At 39.6% G+C, this 17,142-nt stretch overlaps 1 protein-coding gene across 8 annotated transcripts in view; it reads right to left on the bottom strand.

Moving 5' to 3' along the window:
• Window positions 1-17,142, bottom strand: part of DLG2 (discs large MAGUK scaffold protein 2) — a 2,041,254-nt gene that overhangs the window by 14,658 nt on the left and 2,009,454 nt on the right. For all 8 annotated transcript variants that reach the window (XM_073808350.1, XM_019948680.3, XM_019948679.3 and 5 more), the window contains 3 exons: window positions 16,096-16,195; window positions 4,582-4,632; window positions 3,384-3,485 (listed from right to left, as the gene is read on the bottom strand). In XM_073808350.1, coding sequence (XP_073664451.1) covers window positions 3,384-3,485; window positions 4,582-4,632; window positions 16,096-16,195 — 253 coding nt within the window. The remainder of the gene's footprint in view (window positions 1-3,383; window positions 3,486-4,581; window positions 4,633-16,095; window positions 16,196-17,142) is intronic.

Here is a 17,142-nt window from a genome sequence, read left to right as displayed (position 1 = left end):
TAAAAGATGTAAAATGAGACGGTCACAGTTAAGGAGGGACTAAAAGTCACCAACTCTAACCATAGATAGAAATGGTTAAACTTTTTGGTAAGAAGAGAAGGGAAAATAATTTAACGTTATAAATAAAAAAAAAACGTTAAGATAAATGTCGCATGATATCACTTATATGTGGAATCTAAGAAATACAACAAACTAGTGAATGTAACAAAAAAGAAGCAAACTCACAGATACAGAGAACAAACTAGTGGTTATGGGGGGGAGGGGCAATATTAGGGGTGAGGGGGTGGGAGGTACAAACTACTGGGTGTAAGATAGGCTCAAGGATGTATTGTACAACACTGGGAATATAGCCAATAATTTTGTAATAACTGTAAATGGAAAGTAATCTTTAAAAATTGTATTAAAAAGAAAGAATACAGGAGGGAGTAAGATACATTCTATACCTGCATTGCTCAGTGTGGTCACCAGCAGCCCCATTCAAGAGCACTTAAAATGGGGCTGGTCCATACATGTACAATACACACTGGATTTCCAAGACTTACTACCAAAAATTATGAAATACCTCAATAATTTTTATACTGATTACAATTGAAATGGTATTGTTCTGGATATATTGGGTTAAATATAATTTATCCTTAACATTAAAAAAATGTTAAAATATTTTTGATCTTTTACCCAGATATTTTTCTAGAAATCCATCTTTAAAAATTATCAAAACTTTGGGGCTTCCCTGGTGGCGCAGTGGTTGAGAGTCCGCCTGCCGATGCAGGAGATGCGGGTTTGTGCCCCGGTCCGGGAAGATCCCACATGTCGCGGAGCGGCTGGGCCCGTGAGCCATGGCCGGAGCCTCTGCTCCACAACGGGAGAGGCCACAACAGTGAGAGGCCCGTGTACCGCAAAAAAAAAAAAAAAATCAAAACTTTGGATGAAGTTTTATCCTTAAAGATATTCACTACATTAATTTATAAATTATAAATAATTATAACACATAATTATAATTGTATTTGAGTTATAATTCATAATATTGAAAAGTAGAGAAAACCCAAAATACCAGTAAGTGAGAAAGTATTAATTATGATATAATAATCATTTAAAATAGTTATAAAATTTTAAATGATATTAAGCAAAAAACATCTATCTATCTATCTAATGTGTGCATAATCATGGGAGAAAATGCATGAAAAGAAAGAATAGGTAGAAATCTATGAAAATATTAGCAGCGATGTTACTTCTGGGTACCTTGTGGGATTCTGTATTTTTATTTTCTTGTTTAACTTTTTATCATTTTCCATGTTTTGTACAATGAACATGTATTGATTTTCATAAAATAGTGCTATTAATTATAAAAAGAGAAAGAGGAGACTATGCAAGGTGGAGGGGAAGTAAAAATGGTGTTAAAGGATTTTTTTTTCTTTCAAAAGTGGAGGAACAAGCTGGGAGCTGTGACAAATGGCCTAGGGTTTGACCTGATCATTTCTATCTGGAGTCTCTCTCAGGGTATGCTCTGTGGCAAGGTCTCTTCCCAGAACCCTTGCTGGGAACAGTTTCATGAGATAGCACAGTCGTCCTAGTTCCCTCCTGCCCATGTACTGCACACATGCAATTCTTGCTGTTCTTCTGTATTCCGGGAGACATTTGCAGTCTTGAAATGTAAGAGACACTTTCAGAGCATAAAGCTTAAAAACTGCAGAGTGAGAAAGAAATATCTGTTGAGATCAGATTTAAGAGCTCGATGATCTAATAAATTAAAATTCCCTGGTGGGTTTGTCTATGTACACAGAAGGCCTCTATGTATTTTTATGTGACACAGTGGGAGTAGAGATGGAAGTGGTGAGTGGGTGGGTGGCAAATGGGAGGAAGGAGAGCAGATAGCCTCTTACAGGCATGTAGCCCTGAGTGTACCAGAGGGACCAGGAGACCTGATGATTGTCCATAATGACAAGAAAGCAGATTAAAGTTTGCAGTGGCCAGGAGGGTGGGTTAAAATTTTATAATCCTTCTTGTCTGCATCTTCCCAACTCCTGAGGCTGTGAAAAACTTGGGAAAGGCTATTTTGTTTTGCAATGACACACGGTCCTAAGTCATCCTGAGGTGATTTTAATAGATGGCTTTGTTTCTGATCTCTTTTCTTGTAACTGAGGGTGATCACCAGTTAGATCCATTAAACCTGCAACCTGCCTTCACTGATTGAGCTCACTGTGTTGTTACAAAAAAACCTTGCAGGTCCTCCAAGCGTCACACAACCCAAACGATGTGTTTGCCTGAACTGTTTTTCAGGAACTCAGAGTCAGCTGCGTCCAGTTCGAGCTTGAGCTGGTTAAGACCACCGACCCTCCAACTGGGCAAGTGCCAATGTCCACTTGGTGACCTGACATCAGGGGGTCCCAAACTCCACCCTCAGAACATGCTAATGCTGTGATTTTCTGAACATGCTTGCCATGAGGAAGCCTGTAGCTTACCTGCACCTGCACAGAATGACATTTACCTCACCTTTTTCTTATTTCCAATCACCCTTCCCCATGCTCCCCACACCTCAGACCACCCTGCTCCTTCGTCCCACAAATATCCCGTTTCTCGCCTTCGCCTTTGAGGAGGCAGCGAGTCTGAGAGTCTGAGATTCGTTCTCCAATCTCTTCACTTGGCTGCCTCGTGAATTAACCCTTTCTTTGTTGCAAACCTCGGCATCTCAGTGAACCTGGTTCGGTAATGTTATTCTATGGGAAAAAATGCTTCAGTGGCATTTCCATCAATCAATAAGAACATACCGATGCCTATCAATAATCCTATGCTATTTTATTTATTAAAAAATATATATTATTTATCTATTTTTGGCTGCATCGGGTCTTAGCTGCAGCATGCGGGATCTTTCGTTGCAGCGCGTGGGCTCTTTGCTGTAGTGCGTGGGCTTCTCTCTAGTTGTGGCCTGCAGGTTTTTCTCTTCTCTGGTTGTGGTGCGCAGGCTCCAGGGTGCGTGGGCTCTGTAGTTTGTGGCACGCGGGCTTAGTTGCCCCGTGGTATGTGGGATCTTAGTTCCCTGACCAGGGATGGAACCCGCATCCCCTGCATCATAAGGCGGATTCATTACCACTGGACCACCAGGGAGGTCCCTTTTTAAAAATAAAACAAACAAACCTACGCTATTTTAAATGCTGTGGGAGATACAAAGAAAGGATTCATCCTGCCCTCTAGGGGACCACATCATTTACTCACTAAATAGAGAACAACACATGGCAGCGTAGATGAAACGTGTTCGGCGGGGAAAATTAAATGAGATGCCTGGAAACTAGGTAACTGATGGTATCTGAATCACTGGAGAGACTACTGGAGGAAGAGAATTACATTTTATCATCTCAAAAAGAGACAAGCTTTGTTTAGATACTTACGAGGCACACAGGAGCCAAATTTGTCAGGGAATTCTGATATCAAGTCATCATTGATCCGATCCTTCATGGGGCCCAGGATAATCACTGGCCGGGTATAGTTTACTGCAGAAATGGAAAGGAAGATGCAGATGAGGAGAAAGACTTGGAAACCACTGTGGTCTTAAGGCAAAACTGCCAAACACCAAGAACTGGTAAGGGTATTACTTCGGTGGATGAACTGCCCATACAGCCCTGCATAGGGAAATTGATGTTTAACACAGTGTGTTGGCTGAGTCTACTTTCTGCAGGGAAAAACAACTGCAGTGTCTGTCAATGAAAAGAAACATTTGGAGAGGTTTTGCTTACTCTACAGTTATGCCTACACAATGTCAAAACAACTACTGAATTTAGTCAATTGAATGGGAGAAAAAGTAGCTATTTGACCATTGTTTAGGCAATGACTTTAAAAAGTAATCATCTGCAGTAATGACACCTTATGTTTTGATTTTTTGGGGTTTTTTGCGGTATGCGGGCCTCTCACTGTTGTGGCCTCTCCCGTTGCAGAGCACAGGCTCCGGACGCACAGGCTCAGCGGCCATGGCTCACGGGCCCAGCCACTCCGCGGCATGTGGGAACCAGGGCACGATCCGGTGTCCCCTGCATCGGCAGGCAACTCTCAACCACTGCGCCACCAGCGAAGCCCACACCTTATGTTTTTGTAATTTCTTTTCCTTAGCTCAAAATACTCTCTATACTCTGCTTGGATTTTCCCAATTCCTTTGTGATCATGGGGTTACAAGGAACTCTAAAGTTCATTTGGTACAATTCCTCCTCTGACGCCATTAGCCTCTGTATAAATTCCTCCCAGGCTTCGGAGCAGCCTAGAAGGTAGCTTATACCTTACAACAGGTCTGTTAAAAAGCCCTTCTTAATACTGAGTGGATGTCAATCTGCATGGAGATTTTATGCATCGATCCTGCAGGTGGGGCTCTTTATGATTTGGATGTGCTCGTTCCCATCTGGAGGGCAGTTCCATTCTCTTGGGAGCTGTCATTGCCCACATTCAGCAGGGAAGCTGTTTGCTTGGTCACAGGGCCAAAGAGAGAGCACGGTCTGGCCTGGGAACTGCTGACTATTAAGGAGTTTATTTTCCTTAGTCCTTCACTCTTCCCTTCTGTAATGGTGTCAATCAGGAACCAAAGCATGCTGGGAAACTTACTTTCCTGTCTTGTGACAGGCTCATAAGAAAGAATGAAGTCTTCCTGTCCTCCTGAGAAGAGAAAAAAGGAAAATTACGGTGGACTAACAACCAATCACAAACCACAGCTACAAGTCCTGCTCTGCAACCCAGGAAACAGACCCACTTCAGGGTTAATTTCCCTGCTCTCTCCCTCCTTGAACTATTCCCCAAATCCCTTCACCCCCATAAAGCTGTTTAGCAGTATTACAGTGTCAGGTGATCGAAGGTCATAAGTCTAAGGAACAACTGGAGGCTGGCCATCTAAGAGACCGCCTTCCGTCTGACACTGAGAAATGCAGCACTATGGCCTCATATCCAGCATTCCTACTTAAAAGGAACCCACTGAGTTCAAGGAGAGGGTCCTTCCAATAGTTTACTGCTACATTACCAGAATTTCTGGACCTTTTATTTCATCTTCCATTTTATTTCCCAAAGAAGAACGTTCAAAAGCAAATGTCTGCTTGTTTCATTTACGAGACAAAAACTTCATCAGCACACACTACAGGGCTCGGAGGATTTTACTCTGTTAATTCATCAAGAAAACGCTGGGTCAATTAAGAAGATAAAAAAATTGAGGAGGACCCTATATCACTGGTTCTAATTGCTGCTAAATCTAGCCTTGAAACTTTGAAAAGAGAAGGAAGGAAGACAATGTAGCATAAGGGTCAGCCCCCTCTAGTGTCATTTGCTATAAGCCTTCCGATTCACGATGAGCCTCAAGTCAACACATAACCATGAAAAGTAAATTGGTTTCAGGCAATTATTTTTTTAATCATCTATTTTGCCCAGTTGATGAACTAGGCACGAGATTAGTCTGATTCAGCTGCAAATCCCGAAGGCTCTATTCTTTTATTTGCATAGGCCCAGGACCAATTATCTTTTGGTGGGGAAATTGTTCAGGGCTGTTGAAAAGGGCTTTTTGTATGCTTTTCTATAGAGGAGGAGTGTAATACGTGGTACTGTTTCCTGAAACCAAACGGCAATGAGTCTCACTGCTTTATCTCCTCATAGCCCCTGAAACACATTCACAGTCTGTCAAAGCCATGTGCTTCAGAAGTCACAGCCTTGGGTGAGTTAATTTCATAAAAGGAGTTAGTATTACAGACAGTTTTGATAATGACAACTGATTTTGGGAAATTAAGCGATATATGGGTAAAGCTGTGAATTACAGCTGTCTTCCCTGGGGTGGGGGTGGGGGGGGAATGAGGGTGTCACTTTTTCAAGTGTGAGAAGTGGCCCCGGGCCTGCGCCACATCTCACCTCAAGCAGGGCCCACTCTCAGAATGGCACCACTAGGCTACCTCCTAAAGTCACGGAGAACAGGCATTGGTGCTTCTTCTAAGTGGAACCTACTCACGGCTGCTCCAAAAGTGTTCAGGGGACCTTCCCACACCAGGGCAGGGGTTTGGTATGTGAGGAATCAGATTCATGACTTTTTTTTTTTATTCAGGAAAAAGTGATTCCCTTAAAAAAAAAAAATGAAACGACTAAAATTTACAGAGGCTGGGCCAAAAAATAATAAAGGTGATTGATTGCTAAGCTCTAGTTATGTAAAGGCTGAGATATGCAGAGGTCATAGGAATTCAGAGGATAAGTGTAAAAATGGTTGGGGAAAAAAAGCACAGCTTTAGAGACAGAAGCATGGTAGACTAATACTGCAATGTTAGACTAACGTCCAGAGAAATCTCCATGGAACGATTAATATGTGGTAGGAGAATCCTGACCATGGGATAGATAACAGAGGTTTTAAATATCAGGTGATACTTATGCCTCTGCACCAGACTGGGAATCCCATACCACAGTCACCACTGTGTCCCCAGTACTTAACATAAAGAAAGAGGACAATGAATTTGCATTCTGATTCTAGTGGTAGGAGACAGGATGAGAAAAGACGCCAAAGACAGGTTCTGCTTTGTGTTTCTGTCTATATGCTTTCATTTTGGGAAGTGTGGTTTTCTCTAAATAAATAGAACACCTCGTGTTCCCATGGGAATCTCTTTACAATGGCCTTGCAAATCATTCTGATGGGACATTCTAAAGGCAAACCTTAAATAAAATATTTGGTGTCAGTAACTACAATGTGTGATTCAGAAAACTAGGACAAAGCAACATAGCTTTGACTGACTTTGTTAGAACAGAGTTCTGCAGTTCTTCATTTATCCATTGCTTTTTGGTTTACTTCTAACCTACAAAAAGCACTGGTTCTTGTTCAGAGCAGTGAGACTGGCAGACAGCAGTGACAGCATCCCTTATGTCAAGGCCCATCCCAATTCTGAAGACCCTGTGACAATCAGGCACTATGTAAGGAAGCCTGCAGGGATGCTATGGCGGCTGGTATTACATAACAACTGTGAACTCAGCACCTGAAACCAATTTTCACTTTCATGTTCAAGAATGAAAAGCCCTAGGGGTAGTGGGAGGGAGGTTACGAGGGGGAGAAATAAAAAAGCCACAGCAATGAAAGAAAGATAATTCATGCCTGCATAGCACTTTACAGGCTATAAAAGGCTTTCACAGCCATTGCCTCCTATTTTTCACAGCCATTTATTTTGAGGTAGGTGCTCTGATGATCTCCACCTTACAGATGAAGAAGCTGAGGCTCAGAGACGGGGCCTGTTTCCTCAGTTAGTAAGTAGTAGAGTCAACATTCAAAACGACACCTTTTTTGACGTCTTGTTGAGTATATGGCACTGTCTCAAAAAGGCCAGAGATGTAGAATTCTCTGTGGAGGCTGGGATATAGGGCCAGAACTTACAAATGAACAAACGGTGGGTGGCAGAGAAAGGAGCTGAACCTGGGTCACAGTCACGGACAGGGCATAAGGTGCTCCATCTGCAAACGCCAACTCTTTTTTTTTTTTTAAATGCTGCTGTGTCATCTCCATAAAATAGTCATCCTTAGTAGTTTTTCTATCTTTTGCTCAGGAGGTGTCGGCACTCAGAAATAACAGCCGACACAAGGGTATGAACAATTACTTGGTCTTGTTTTGGCAACTGCATGGCTGGAAAGGGGAGAGCGGCACAGTACTGGGGGTGGATGCCTGTGGTTGGCAGAGACTTGGCAGACACCGCTGTAACCAACTCCACGAACACCATCTTTAAACTGTTAGCAAGTCACAGTAAGAGGGATTTGGAGTAAGACCCAAATATGCCCTCATGATAAGGAAAAACAAGTTGTTCTTTTTTAGAACTTTTTCAAAACTAGAAAAGAGAGAGGAGGGAAGTGAAGACCAGTGGCAGGACATTAAATGTTCTAAGTGTAGTGTTTAGTGTCTGCACTGGATAAATTATGAAGAATTAACTGGGTTCCTAGAGCCACAGAATGTTAGCGCTAAGAAAGGGTTTGGAGTTCATGTGGTTTACAGATGGAAAGTCTGCAGCACATGATGATGTCACTCCCCCTTCCGAACGCTCGACATGCATCACAAATCGATCATTGCCCGAATTACTGCTGAGCCTCACTTGGCCTCAATACTTTTCAATACAATTCTTCAGGCAGCTACTACCAGTTGGTCAAAGGGCAATCTTGATTAAAATCTGTTTCTTATATCTCTGTTCTAATCCAAGCTAGTCATTTTACATAGGAGAGAACTGAGGTTCAAAAACGTTCAGGGATTTCTTCAAGGTCACATGGTGAATTAGTGATTCAGTGTCTTCAAAGGATCTTCAGAAGATCTGTTACTATACCCGGTGCCCTTAAAATCAGGCTTAGTACATAGTTAATGCTATATAAATATTGCTGCTTGTATTAACTTGATAGGCAGTATGAAATGGTTGAAATGTACTAGATAAAACATGAAGAGGCTTGGATTACAAACTACAGGGAAGAGTGAAAATGTGTAAGTTTCAGAATTAAACTATCCTGACTGGACTTGCAGTGCCATCGTATTAGTGAGGTGTAGAGCTCTTTGGAACTTCAGCTTCCTCATCTGCAAAACGGGGTACTAATATAAGGTATATCTCATAATTTTGTTGCAGAAATCAAATGAGATAATAATAGATGTAATAAAATTGCTTTGTAAGGACTAAAGAACTAGAGGAAATATAAGGGCAAAACTTGAGAAGAGTGGAGAAAGGAGAAGAATACGGGCACCATTTTGACTGATTCCAGAGGGAAAGTCTGGGGTCTCCTCATTTCAGTATCTCAATTTCACTCAGATCATTTCTTCAAGATCCTTGTTTTGAAAATCCTACTTAACTGATGAGCACCAATGGGTTAGGAGGATAATCATCAGCTCCCCCATACCCATAATGACATAAAGAGCTTCACTGGGCTTTAAGGAAGGCAGGTCTTCAGCTTGTAGAGATTTGCAAGGTTTGAGATGGCATCTTGCATAATTAGACAATGTGCATTGTAACTAACTGCATTTTAGCTGGTGCTCAATATACTTGGACTTCGGAAAAAATAATTATTCTATAATTCTTGAGATGGTGCAGCAAAGGTCTGAGCTACTTATTAGAAACTGAGGTTAGTGTAAATTCATGTGTATGTGTGTGTATCTCAGAAAATAAATGAGGCTTTCAAGTAAGGTTGGCACAATCTGTAACTCCAGAATGCAGTGTGAATGGTGCCCTCTGGAGCTGTGAAACACACGGGCCTGGGCTCTTCTTTCTAACCACTGACTATTATTTTAGCCATTTTGTCCCTGAGTGGACATGGAATGGTTCTAAGAGTAAAAAATAACACCTGAACATTAGTGAAAAGAGGTCTTTTTTTGTATTTGTCTATACTGCTATCCACAAAACATAGAAGTTAGTCATAATTACAGCAAAAGCCAGGAATTCAGTAGAAAAATCCAGTCTGGTTTGATTTCAAAATGGCACTTTCATGAAACCGTGTCTGTCCCAAGCCTCTGTCTTTTGTCAGGCCACTGCCCTTCCGAGAACGTTTCTTCTTCAACTTACTGAGCTGGCAAGTGCCTCATCTTTCCAAAGCTCAGCTCAAAGGCCCCTTCGTCTTTGAAATCATCTCTGAAGCCCCACTATTCTTGGGCCAGACTTTTATTCTAGAAACAGCCACACTCTGTGCTTTTTTAATGTATTGATCTCTCTCTCTCTCCCTATACGTGTGCTGAGTTCCAGAGTTCATTGAGATTCATATTGGGTCTTAAGGTGCCTGTGAGAGAGTATGACATAGAGTGGATGATGAATGAAGTAAAGAATATTCCTGTGTTATTCCTCATATTTCTATCCTGGAGAAAGAAATATCCTGTTTTCCCTTCTAAGCTATGACAAAGGCTCTTCCTACTTTTGTTCATTTGTAAAGGAAACAATTTGAATGGCTAACCTTCTGTATTCTCAGATGAGACCCAAGCCAATATAGATTATTAGACTCCACATTTTCTCTAGTAATATCCTAGAGTCCAGTTCCAACTCTTCTCTCTTCTCATAGATAATTCAAGCTGTTTGCAAGTGTTTCCTTTATTCACTCAATAAACATTTATGTGTACTTACTATTTGAGGGTGAAAAGAATTATTGATTTCATCTTGGAGCATTGCAATCAAAAACCTGTCAAACAGCTGAAAGCCCTGGTGCAATTTTTATAACTTAATGATTCTGGGAAGAACATTCCCATCTCTGAAGGAGAAGAGAAGGGCTTCTGAAATACTCTAAAAAAAGATTTCTGAAGGAAAAGGTAGTTCCTATATACTTTCCATAAAAGGGATTGAAAGAACAAGATTTGATGTTTTTCCTTTCTCTACCTGTATCTACAGGATGGAAGCACAACACTTAAAAACTGAAAACTGATGCCAAAGAAATTAGGGCCAAGGGTCTCCATGAATCCCAACAAATAAGTTATATTTTCCTTATACTAAATTGAGGGTACTTCAGGCGCAGGGAAGATAACCTTTGGTCACTTCTTAACCAGCCAGGTTTCTTTGTTTTAAAACCAAATGAAGAGATGGGGGAAGGCAAATATTTTCCCAACTTGGGATAATCATAAAAGTATAAAAGTAGGAAGAATGTACAAATGTTAAAGATCACGTTAAGAACGAGAATACTTTAATTCCTTTCATCAGCAGGACTTATTCTGTTGAGGAAGGAAATGAGGGGGTTCTAACGTTATTTGGTTGATCAAAGGCATCTCATTACAACTCTTCTTCATTTCGTTCTGTGGTGTGTTTCATCTTCCTCCTCCATCTGTCAGCTTTCCTCTTTTGTGCTTTTTTTTCTATTTTTCTACCAATCTGATTATCCAAAGCCTTTCTCAAGATCCAGATTGAATTTGTCACACTTCAAGAACACTATTTGACGTTCCACCTCAAAAAAGGCATGGTTTTGTAAATTACCATGCTGTAATGGAAAAAAACAAAAATAAAAGCTATTCTATTCTTCTCTTGTTTTCAATTAATACAAGCAAAAAGACAAAAAACAAAAACAAAACTAAAAAACCCCAAAACAGAAACCTCCAACCAATTTCTATCTTGGTAGCTGAGGGTCATATGTATTGGGCCTGCCGTTTTCTAATATCCTCAGCAATTGCTTTTTGAGTAACCCATTTCATTAAGGCGTATAAATAAACATTACAGAAATTGTAAGGATCCCAGTAATAACATGTACCTATGTTAGTCACCAAAAACCTGTAAGTGGTAAGAAACCACAAGAACAGATAAAAAGGATGTGCTTGGCATTTGGTGAATATTTTTATATCACTAAGCAAATGGCTTGAGGTGACCAAACAAACACCAGAAATAAGTTTTAAATAGTTACCTACCTTTTCACTTAAGCTTTCTGATCCAAGATTTGTTCACTTTTAAACAAAATGTGAGCTCCTTCAACATTAGAGGATGAAACTTTTTCATCTCTTCCCAACCATCAAAATTTAAAGTTAGATATAACATAGTATCTACCTCAAAATATTAATCATATAAGGTTCATGCTCCATTTAAAAGGAACACTGTAATTTATCAGGATTTCTCTTGTAAAGGGGAGCCAGGAACAGAAAGGAAAAGGCAAAATGAGAAGGAAAATAAAACCATGACAACTTTTCAACCTTCCTGCAGGGAGTTTAAATTATTTTGGAGGGCAGAATGTCAGAATCCACCAAGTTGAACTTTACCCCCACCTTCTCTAGGAAAATTGCATCATCAGGCCACAGCCAACTGAGGTTGGAGTCATTTATTAGCAAGACTGCTACCTCTCGCACAAATCACATGAGTCCACCCACCGCCCTAGTGTCTTTGGTATCTTTCCACATCAGATGATGATTTCATTTCAAGCCATTTGCTTTGGATGAGGATGATAAAGGGCAGCAATTGAAAAACAACGACAGCAAAAATCTGAAATGCACACCACAGGCAAAGGGGCAACTGCAAAGAAAAGAATCACAAACCAAAGCAATAACTTACGGTAGCTACTTTCGCTATCGCTGGCATTAGAAGAAACATGTTCTGCAAGAACAGCACAGCAAATTAAAGAGATACCAAGCATTGGAGAGCAGCCAGAACTTAAAGGAATACCATGCAAGGCTACTAGAAATGTGAGCGAAAGGCAAGTAAGAGGCCGTAGAGGAGACGCATTTAGAAAATTCAGATAAGATGAAGATGAAAACTTTATCTCTCTTTTCCAGGAAGCTACTACTTGATTGCTGTATCTTCTTTTGTAGCAAACAGTAAACTACGTTTAATTATAAAAAATGCATAATGTCCATCTAAGCACTTTTCTTTTTATGAATACTCTGACCCATTCATGTTGCTCTGATTTTCCAGATTCTTGTTACAAAGGTCAACGTCTCTCAACTGGATGTTCTTGACTATAAATTCAAGAGATTCTGGTATGCAGGGACTGTTTTCTGCAGGCTTTTTGTTGCTCTATTTTGCCTTTAGGTATCTTGCAGGAATATTGCATTTCAAATTGCCAATTGATCCCTGGAATCCCTTGAATTTTATTTCTATTTAAATACTTCCTAAACTAATTCACAAGATGAAAGGGATTGTTGAAGAACTTTCCTGCTTCAGTGAGTGTGTAGGAAATCTTGGAGGAAGAAATGAGTCACTGAAAAATGTTTTATGAGTCAGTTCAATATTTCCTTGTTTTTATTTTAAGATTCTTGCTTGGATAGCTATTAGGTTCTGGAGGAGTGGAACAGGCAGAAGATAAATGGTCTGATACTAAGCACAGGTTCTGCCACGAAGTATGTTTTTAATTCATGTTGAATGACTGCACAAGTATACGGTGATATTTCGAACCTTTTTTTCATAAAAACACAGTTTAACTAGCATAACAGGGATGTATTGGTTATGTGCCAGAATTAGGGCTTTATTTCCAAAATCACTTCGTTTCATCTGTACTATTTACTAAGCTATAGAAGATAAATTCATCAACTTACTAACTTCTTTGCATATCAGGCTAATTGAATGAAGAATATGTGACTATTTGATTTCTGAAGCTCATTAGCAATAAATTCAGCTTTTTAAAAAGTGACAACTGTTGTACATCTTTAGAAAAAAGGAAAAGAATATAGAACATTATTCTCTAACAGTTAAAAAAAGTGCTTTAAAATGTATTTGCTATTATAGATTCTTGGACAGATTAGTTTTCATTTTTTAGCTTTATTAAGATATAACTGACAAATAAAATTGTAATATATTTTAAAGTGTACTGTGTGATGATGTGATACATGTGAACATTGTGAAAGGACTCCCACAATTGTGTTAGTTAACACATCCTAGATGGATTAATTTCAGAGCATGAAACTAATGAAAATCAAAGCATGGGTTAAATTCACCTGAATCATTTCTCTTTGTGTGGGTGTTTGACCAGAACTGCATTATTAATTTAGGTACATATGTTACAAGTGCAAAGAGGCACTAGGGAAAGAAGTGTGGATGAATTAGTGCATATTTGTTTTTTGTTACTGAAAAGAAAGTCTAAGCACATACCCAACAATGGCATATCTTCACGTGTGTGATTATCACAAGTACCTTGACTTGAAGATGACAGGTTTATTTTTGTTTTGTTTTTACTTTTAATATAATTTAGAGTGAAGCTACACTATAGAAATTTAGAACCATGCAGTGTTTTATTTAACGACCAATCTCTCTTAACATCAAGATAGTGTTTAACAGAATTTTTCTATTTTGTAGGTAAAAAGAAATTAAAAATATGTTCCAGCTAAAGTCCGAATTATGGCTACCAGTAGTGTTAACTGGCAAATAACTTTACCTAGTGAAATCTGTTCAATTTTTAAAGAGTAAACAAATCTTTGGATTTAAAAGGGCATCATTCTAGATATAAAAAGGCATAACATATTTTTGACTCTCCAATAGCAACTACTTTTTAGTGATGTTCATATTAACAATATATTAAAATGCTCCCCACCCCCACTGAAAATTTAAGAAATTCTCTCGGGTGGTACTTGATGCTATCCAGATACTTTTGAAATCAACATTTGAATTTCAGCCACCAATTCAGGAAAAATTTCATGACATATTCCATACAGAGACTTAAAGATAAAGTTTTCATCTTTAAGGAGATCAGTAGTTACTCTTGATCAGATTTTGTTTTCTAAAGATACATATCTAAAAAAAGAGTCCAAATTAACAATTTGAAGGATGACAGGTATCATTACGCAGGGTTATATAACCAGCTCTTGAAAACAAAGTCCAGCTCAATGTTATTTTGTTTTATAGAAATGAAATGAACAGCTTCTAAAAATATTGCCCATAGCTGTTAAATTAAAACAAAAAGAAAACAAACAAAAATGAACATGTGATACAGCTGCAAAAGACACAAAACTGTTCTTAGTTCATTGATGCCTACACAATGGAGTTAATATTAAAGAAAGAAAAATCATAGTATAGTATATTAATACACAGAATTATTATTTTTTATTAGTGCAATGGGACACAGAGTAAAGGCATTAATAACTAGAAAATTTTAAAGTTTAATATATTTTTCTTTCCACTCTAAACCGTAAAATGAAGATATGGTTATGCAATGCAGCTAATAAATCACTGATAGAAAAACATATTAATAAACATATCTAAAACTTTATCATACAAACATTTCAAGCAGGATCACCGCAAGTCAGAAAAAAAAATCAGTCAAAGTTAATAGCAAAGAATTATTCATGGAAGATCAAATAGCTTAATATTTACTTTTTGAGAATGCATGTTCCTTTTGACTATAACACAGCTCCTTTACCAATAGCAAAGTACAACCCAATTATGGAATTTGGCAAGGTCATTAAGTATGTCTGGGGGAAAAGCCAGAAGAAAGAATATAAAATACATTTCTGCTTTCCTGTTCTACAGCATTTAACTCGCCCTTTCTTTCAACATGGTTTCTTGCTCCCTGGGAGGTATCAGGCGGCAGAGCAAGGGATGCCACGGCGGCACCAGGACCATGCTGGTCACAGCACGCGGTCAGAAAGGGAAGGTGTGAACTGCAACGGAAGTTACAGTGCCTGAGACACTTTGCTTTTAAATGCTGACATGCAGAACAAAACGGCTGAAAATTGCTTTGTAGGAGCATTCACAGCTAGGTAACAAATAAAACTCAGTATCTTGTGCATGCTAGGAGTGAAAGGCCCTCGAGAAAAGGAACAAAAGCGAAACTCAAAAGGAAAGAAAAAGAAAAGAAAAGTTACAGTGACCATTCCTGGGAACTTACTCAGAGTCTTTGTTCCATAACCGTCGTCACCTAATCCGGGGATGTCCTGCATGGAAGTCCCCAGAGAGAGCAATGAGAGAGGGAGAACAGCCACGGAAGAGGAAGGAAGAAGTCAGTGGAGTTGAAATGGATACTACCATGACAGACCGTGTTGCCTGAGCAATCTGGATCCCATGCTCTCTTCTTCTGAAACAACTTTCATTCCCAACTCCCTGGACTGAGACTCAAGGATTTGTAAGGCAACTCGAAAGGTTTAAGCAGAAGATTGTTACGAAAAAGAGAAAGAGTCAGCAGATGTCATTTTGGCCCACTGTCAGTACTGCCACAGCAACGTACCACTGAGAGCGATGATCCCCTCCAAGTTTCATGGCCAATTCTTAGTCTGAGCATCCACCCAATACAAGCTCACTGCTCAGTAAGGAAGTGCTTAATGTCTGCTGGGAGGGAAAGAGTGAACAAATGCTAGTAATCAATAAAGGGAATTTAATCACTCCCAGTTAGCTAGCATTCCAAAACAATATACGTGGCAATGGAATCTAATATTTCTGTCCAGAAAAGAATTTGTCTCGAGCCCTTGGAGAGTTGCATGATAGAAAACGCGAACCAGACCCAGTCCTGGTCACAGACAAATGCTGTTTGGAAGCAAAGTCCCTGATTCCTCAGGTCCCTCTCCAATGCGTTCTGCAAAGAAGAGCTCCATCCAGGGAAGGATCCAGACTGCAGCCAAACACTGGTCACAGTAGTAAGCCCTGACCTGCCTGCCTGCCGTGTTTGTTTGCCTAGGCGTGTGGCGTGGGGGAGCCTACATCATGCGTGTTGCCCGTGAAGGATTTTTTTCTCTTGTGTTGCAGGTGACATTCTCTTCGAGAATCTACTTACGTTCAGGATCACTGGTTTCCTGCTCACTCTGCTCCTTGTTCTTGTAGAATGGGAATTTTCGTGAAAAGATGAAGCTCTTTTTACGCTTGTCATTGAATGACTGTGAAGGAGAAAAGGCATGGGGCAAAAACAGGGGACGTCTAATTGTTGTCACACTCATGCTGACAAAACAACTAGTTTGTAAAAGCAGAGAGAGCTGTAGTGACGCAAGTGGATAGTCTAAAGGGGTGCGGGAGGGTCCCTAAAGGCAGATTTTAGTTTCCAGGAGTGTAAATTCTGAAAAATGACACTTTGGAAAAACTGTCTCCTAATTAAAAGGCAGGTAAATGACGACGGGGGAAATGAATATTAAATTGGAGGTAGAAGACCCTCTGTCCGGCTCTGTAACTTGCTAGTTCATCACCTTAGACAGGTAACTGAATCTCTTTGAACCTCAGTATCTACTTCATCTGCATACTGAGGATGATGACAGCAGCTCTTAGGTTGTGAGACTCATGTAAGGCAGTATAAACATAAAGTGCTATACAAATTCATCTTTATAATCATCATTATCATCAGGTAGAAAAGACTTTACTAGAGATGCTAGACACATCAGTGTCTAGATGTCTTTTTAAAAAACTGGAATTTGAGTTACTTCGGCTTGAATTTAGTTAAAACCTCAGAGATGTGTGTGGATTTATGATATATGATGATTTAGTTCCCACACAGATATATGATAATTACAGTATTATATTTTCATTCAAAAGAGATTTTAAAGATAATTGAGCTCTAAGCCCTCACTTGTAGACAGGGGGCCAGAGGCACAGAGAGGCTGAGTCCCTTGCCAATATCACAGAGCTAGCTGGTGACAGTCAAGGCACCATCAACCAAAATCTATTAAAATTGCTGCTAAAGAGGTATTAACTTGATATTCACTCAAGCAAGGGAGATATAACGGCCATTTATCTATATTCTGATATGACAAGAAATAATGGAAGAAGCGCTGTCCTTAAAAATGTAAACCACTCCATTAGCTTAAATGAGGTGGAATTTAAAATAATAGATAGA

The sequence above is a fragment of the Tursiops truncatus genome, chromosome 8 (genome assembly GCF_011762595.2).
Source record: "Tursiops truncatus isolate mTurTru1 chromosome 8, mTurTru1.mat.Y, whole genome shotgun sequence".
Classification (NCBI taxonomy): domain Eukaryota; kingdom Metazoa; phylum Chordata; class Mammalia; order Artiodactyla; family Delphinidae; genus Tursiops; species Tursiops truncatus.
Note: the sequence above shows the minus strand (reverse complement) of the source record. Positions and strands in the feature narration are given on the sequence as shown.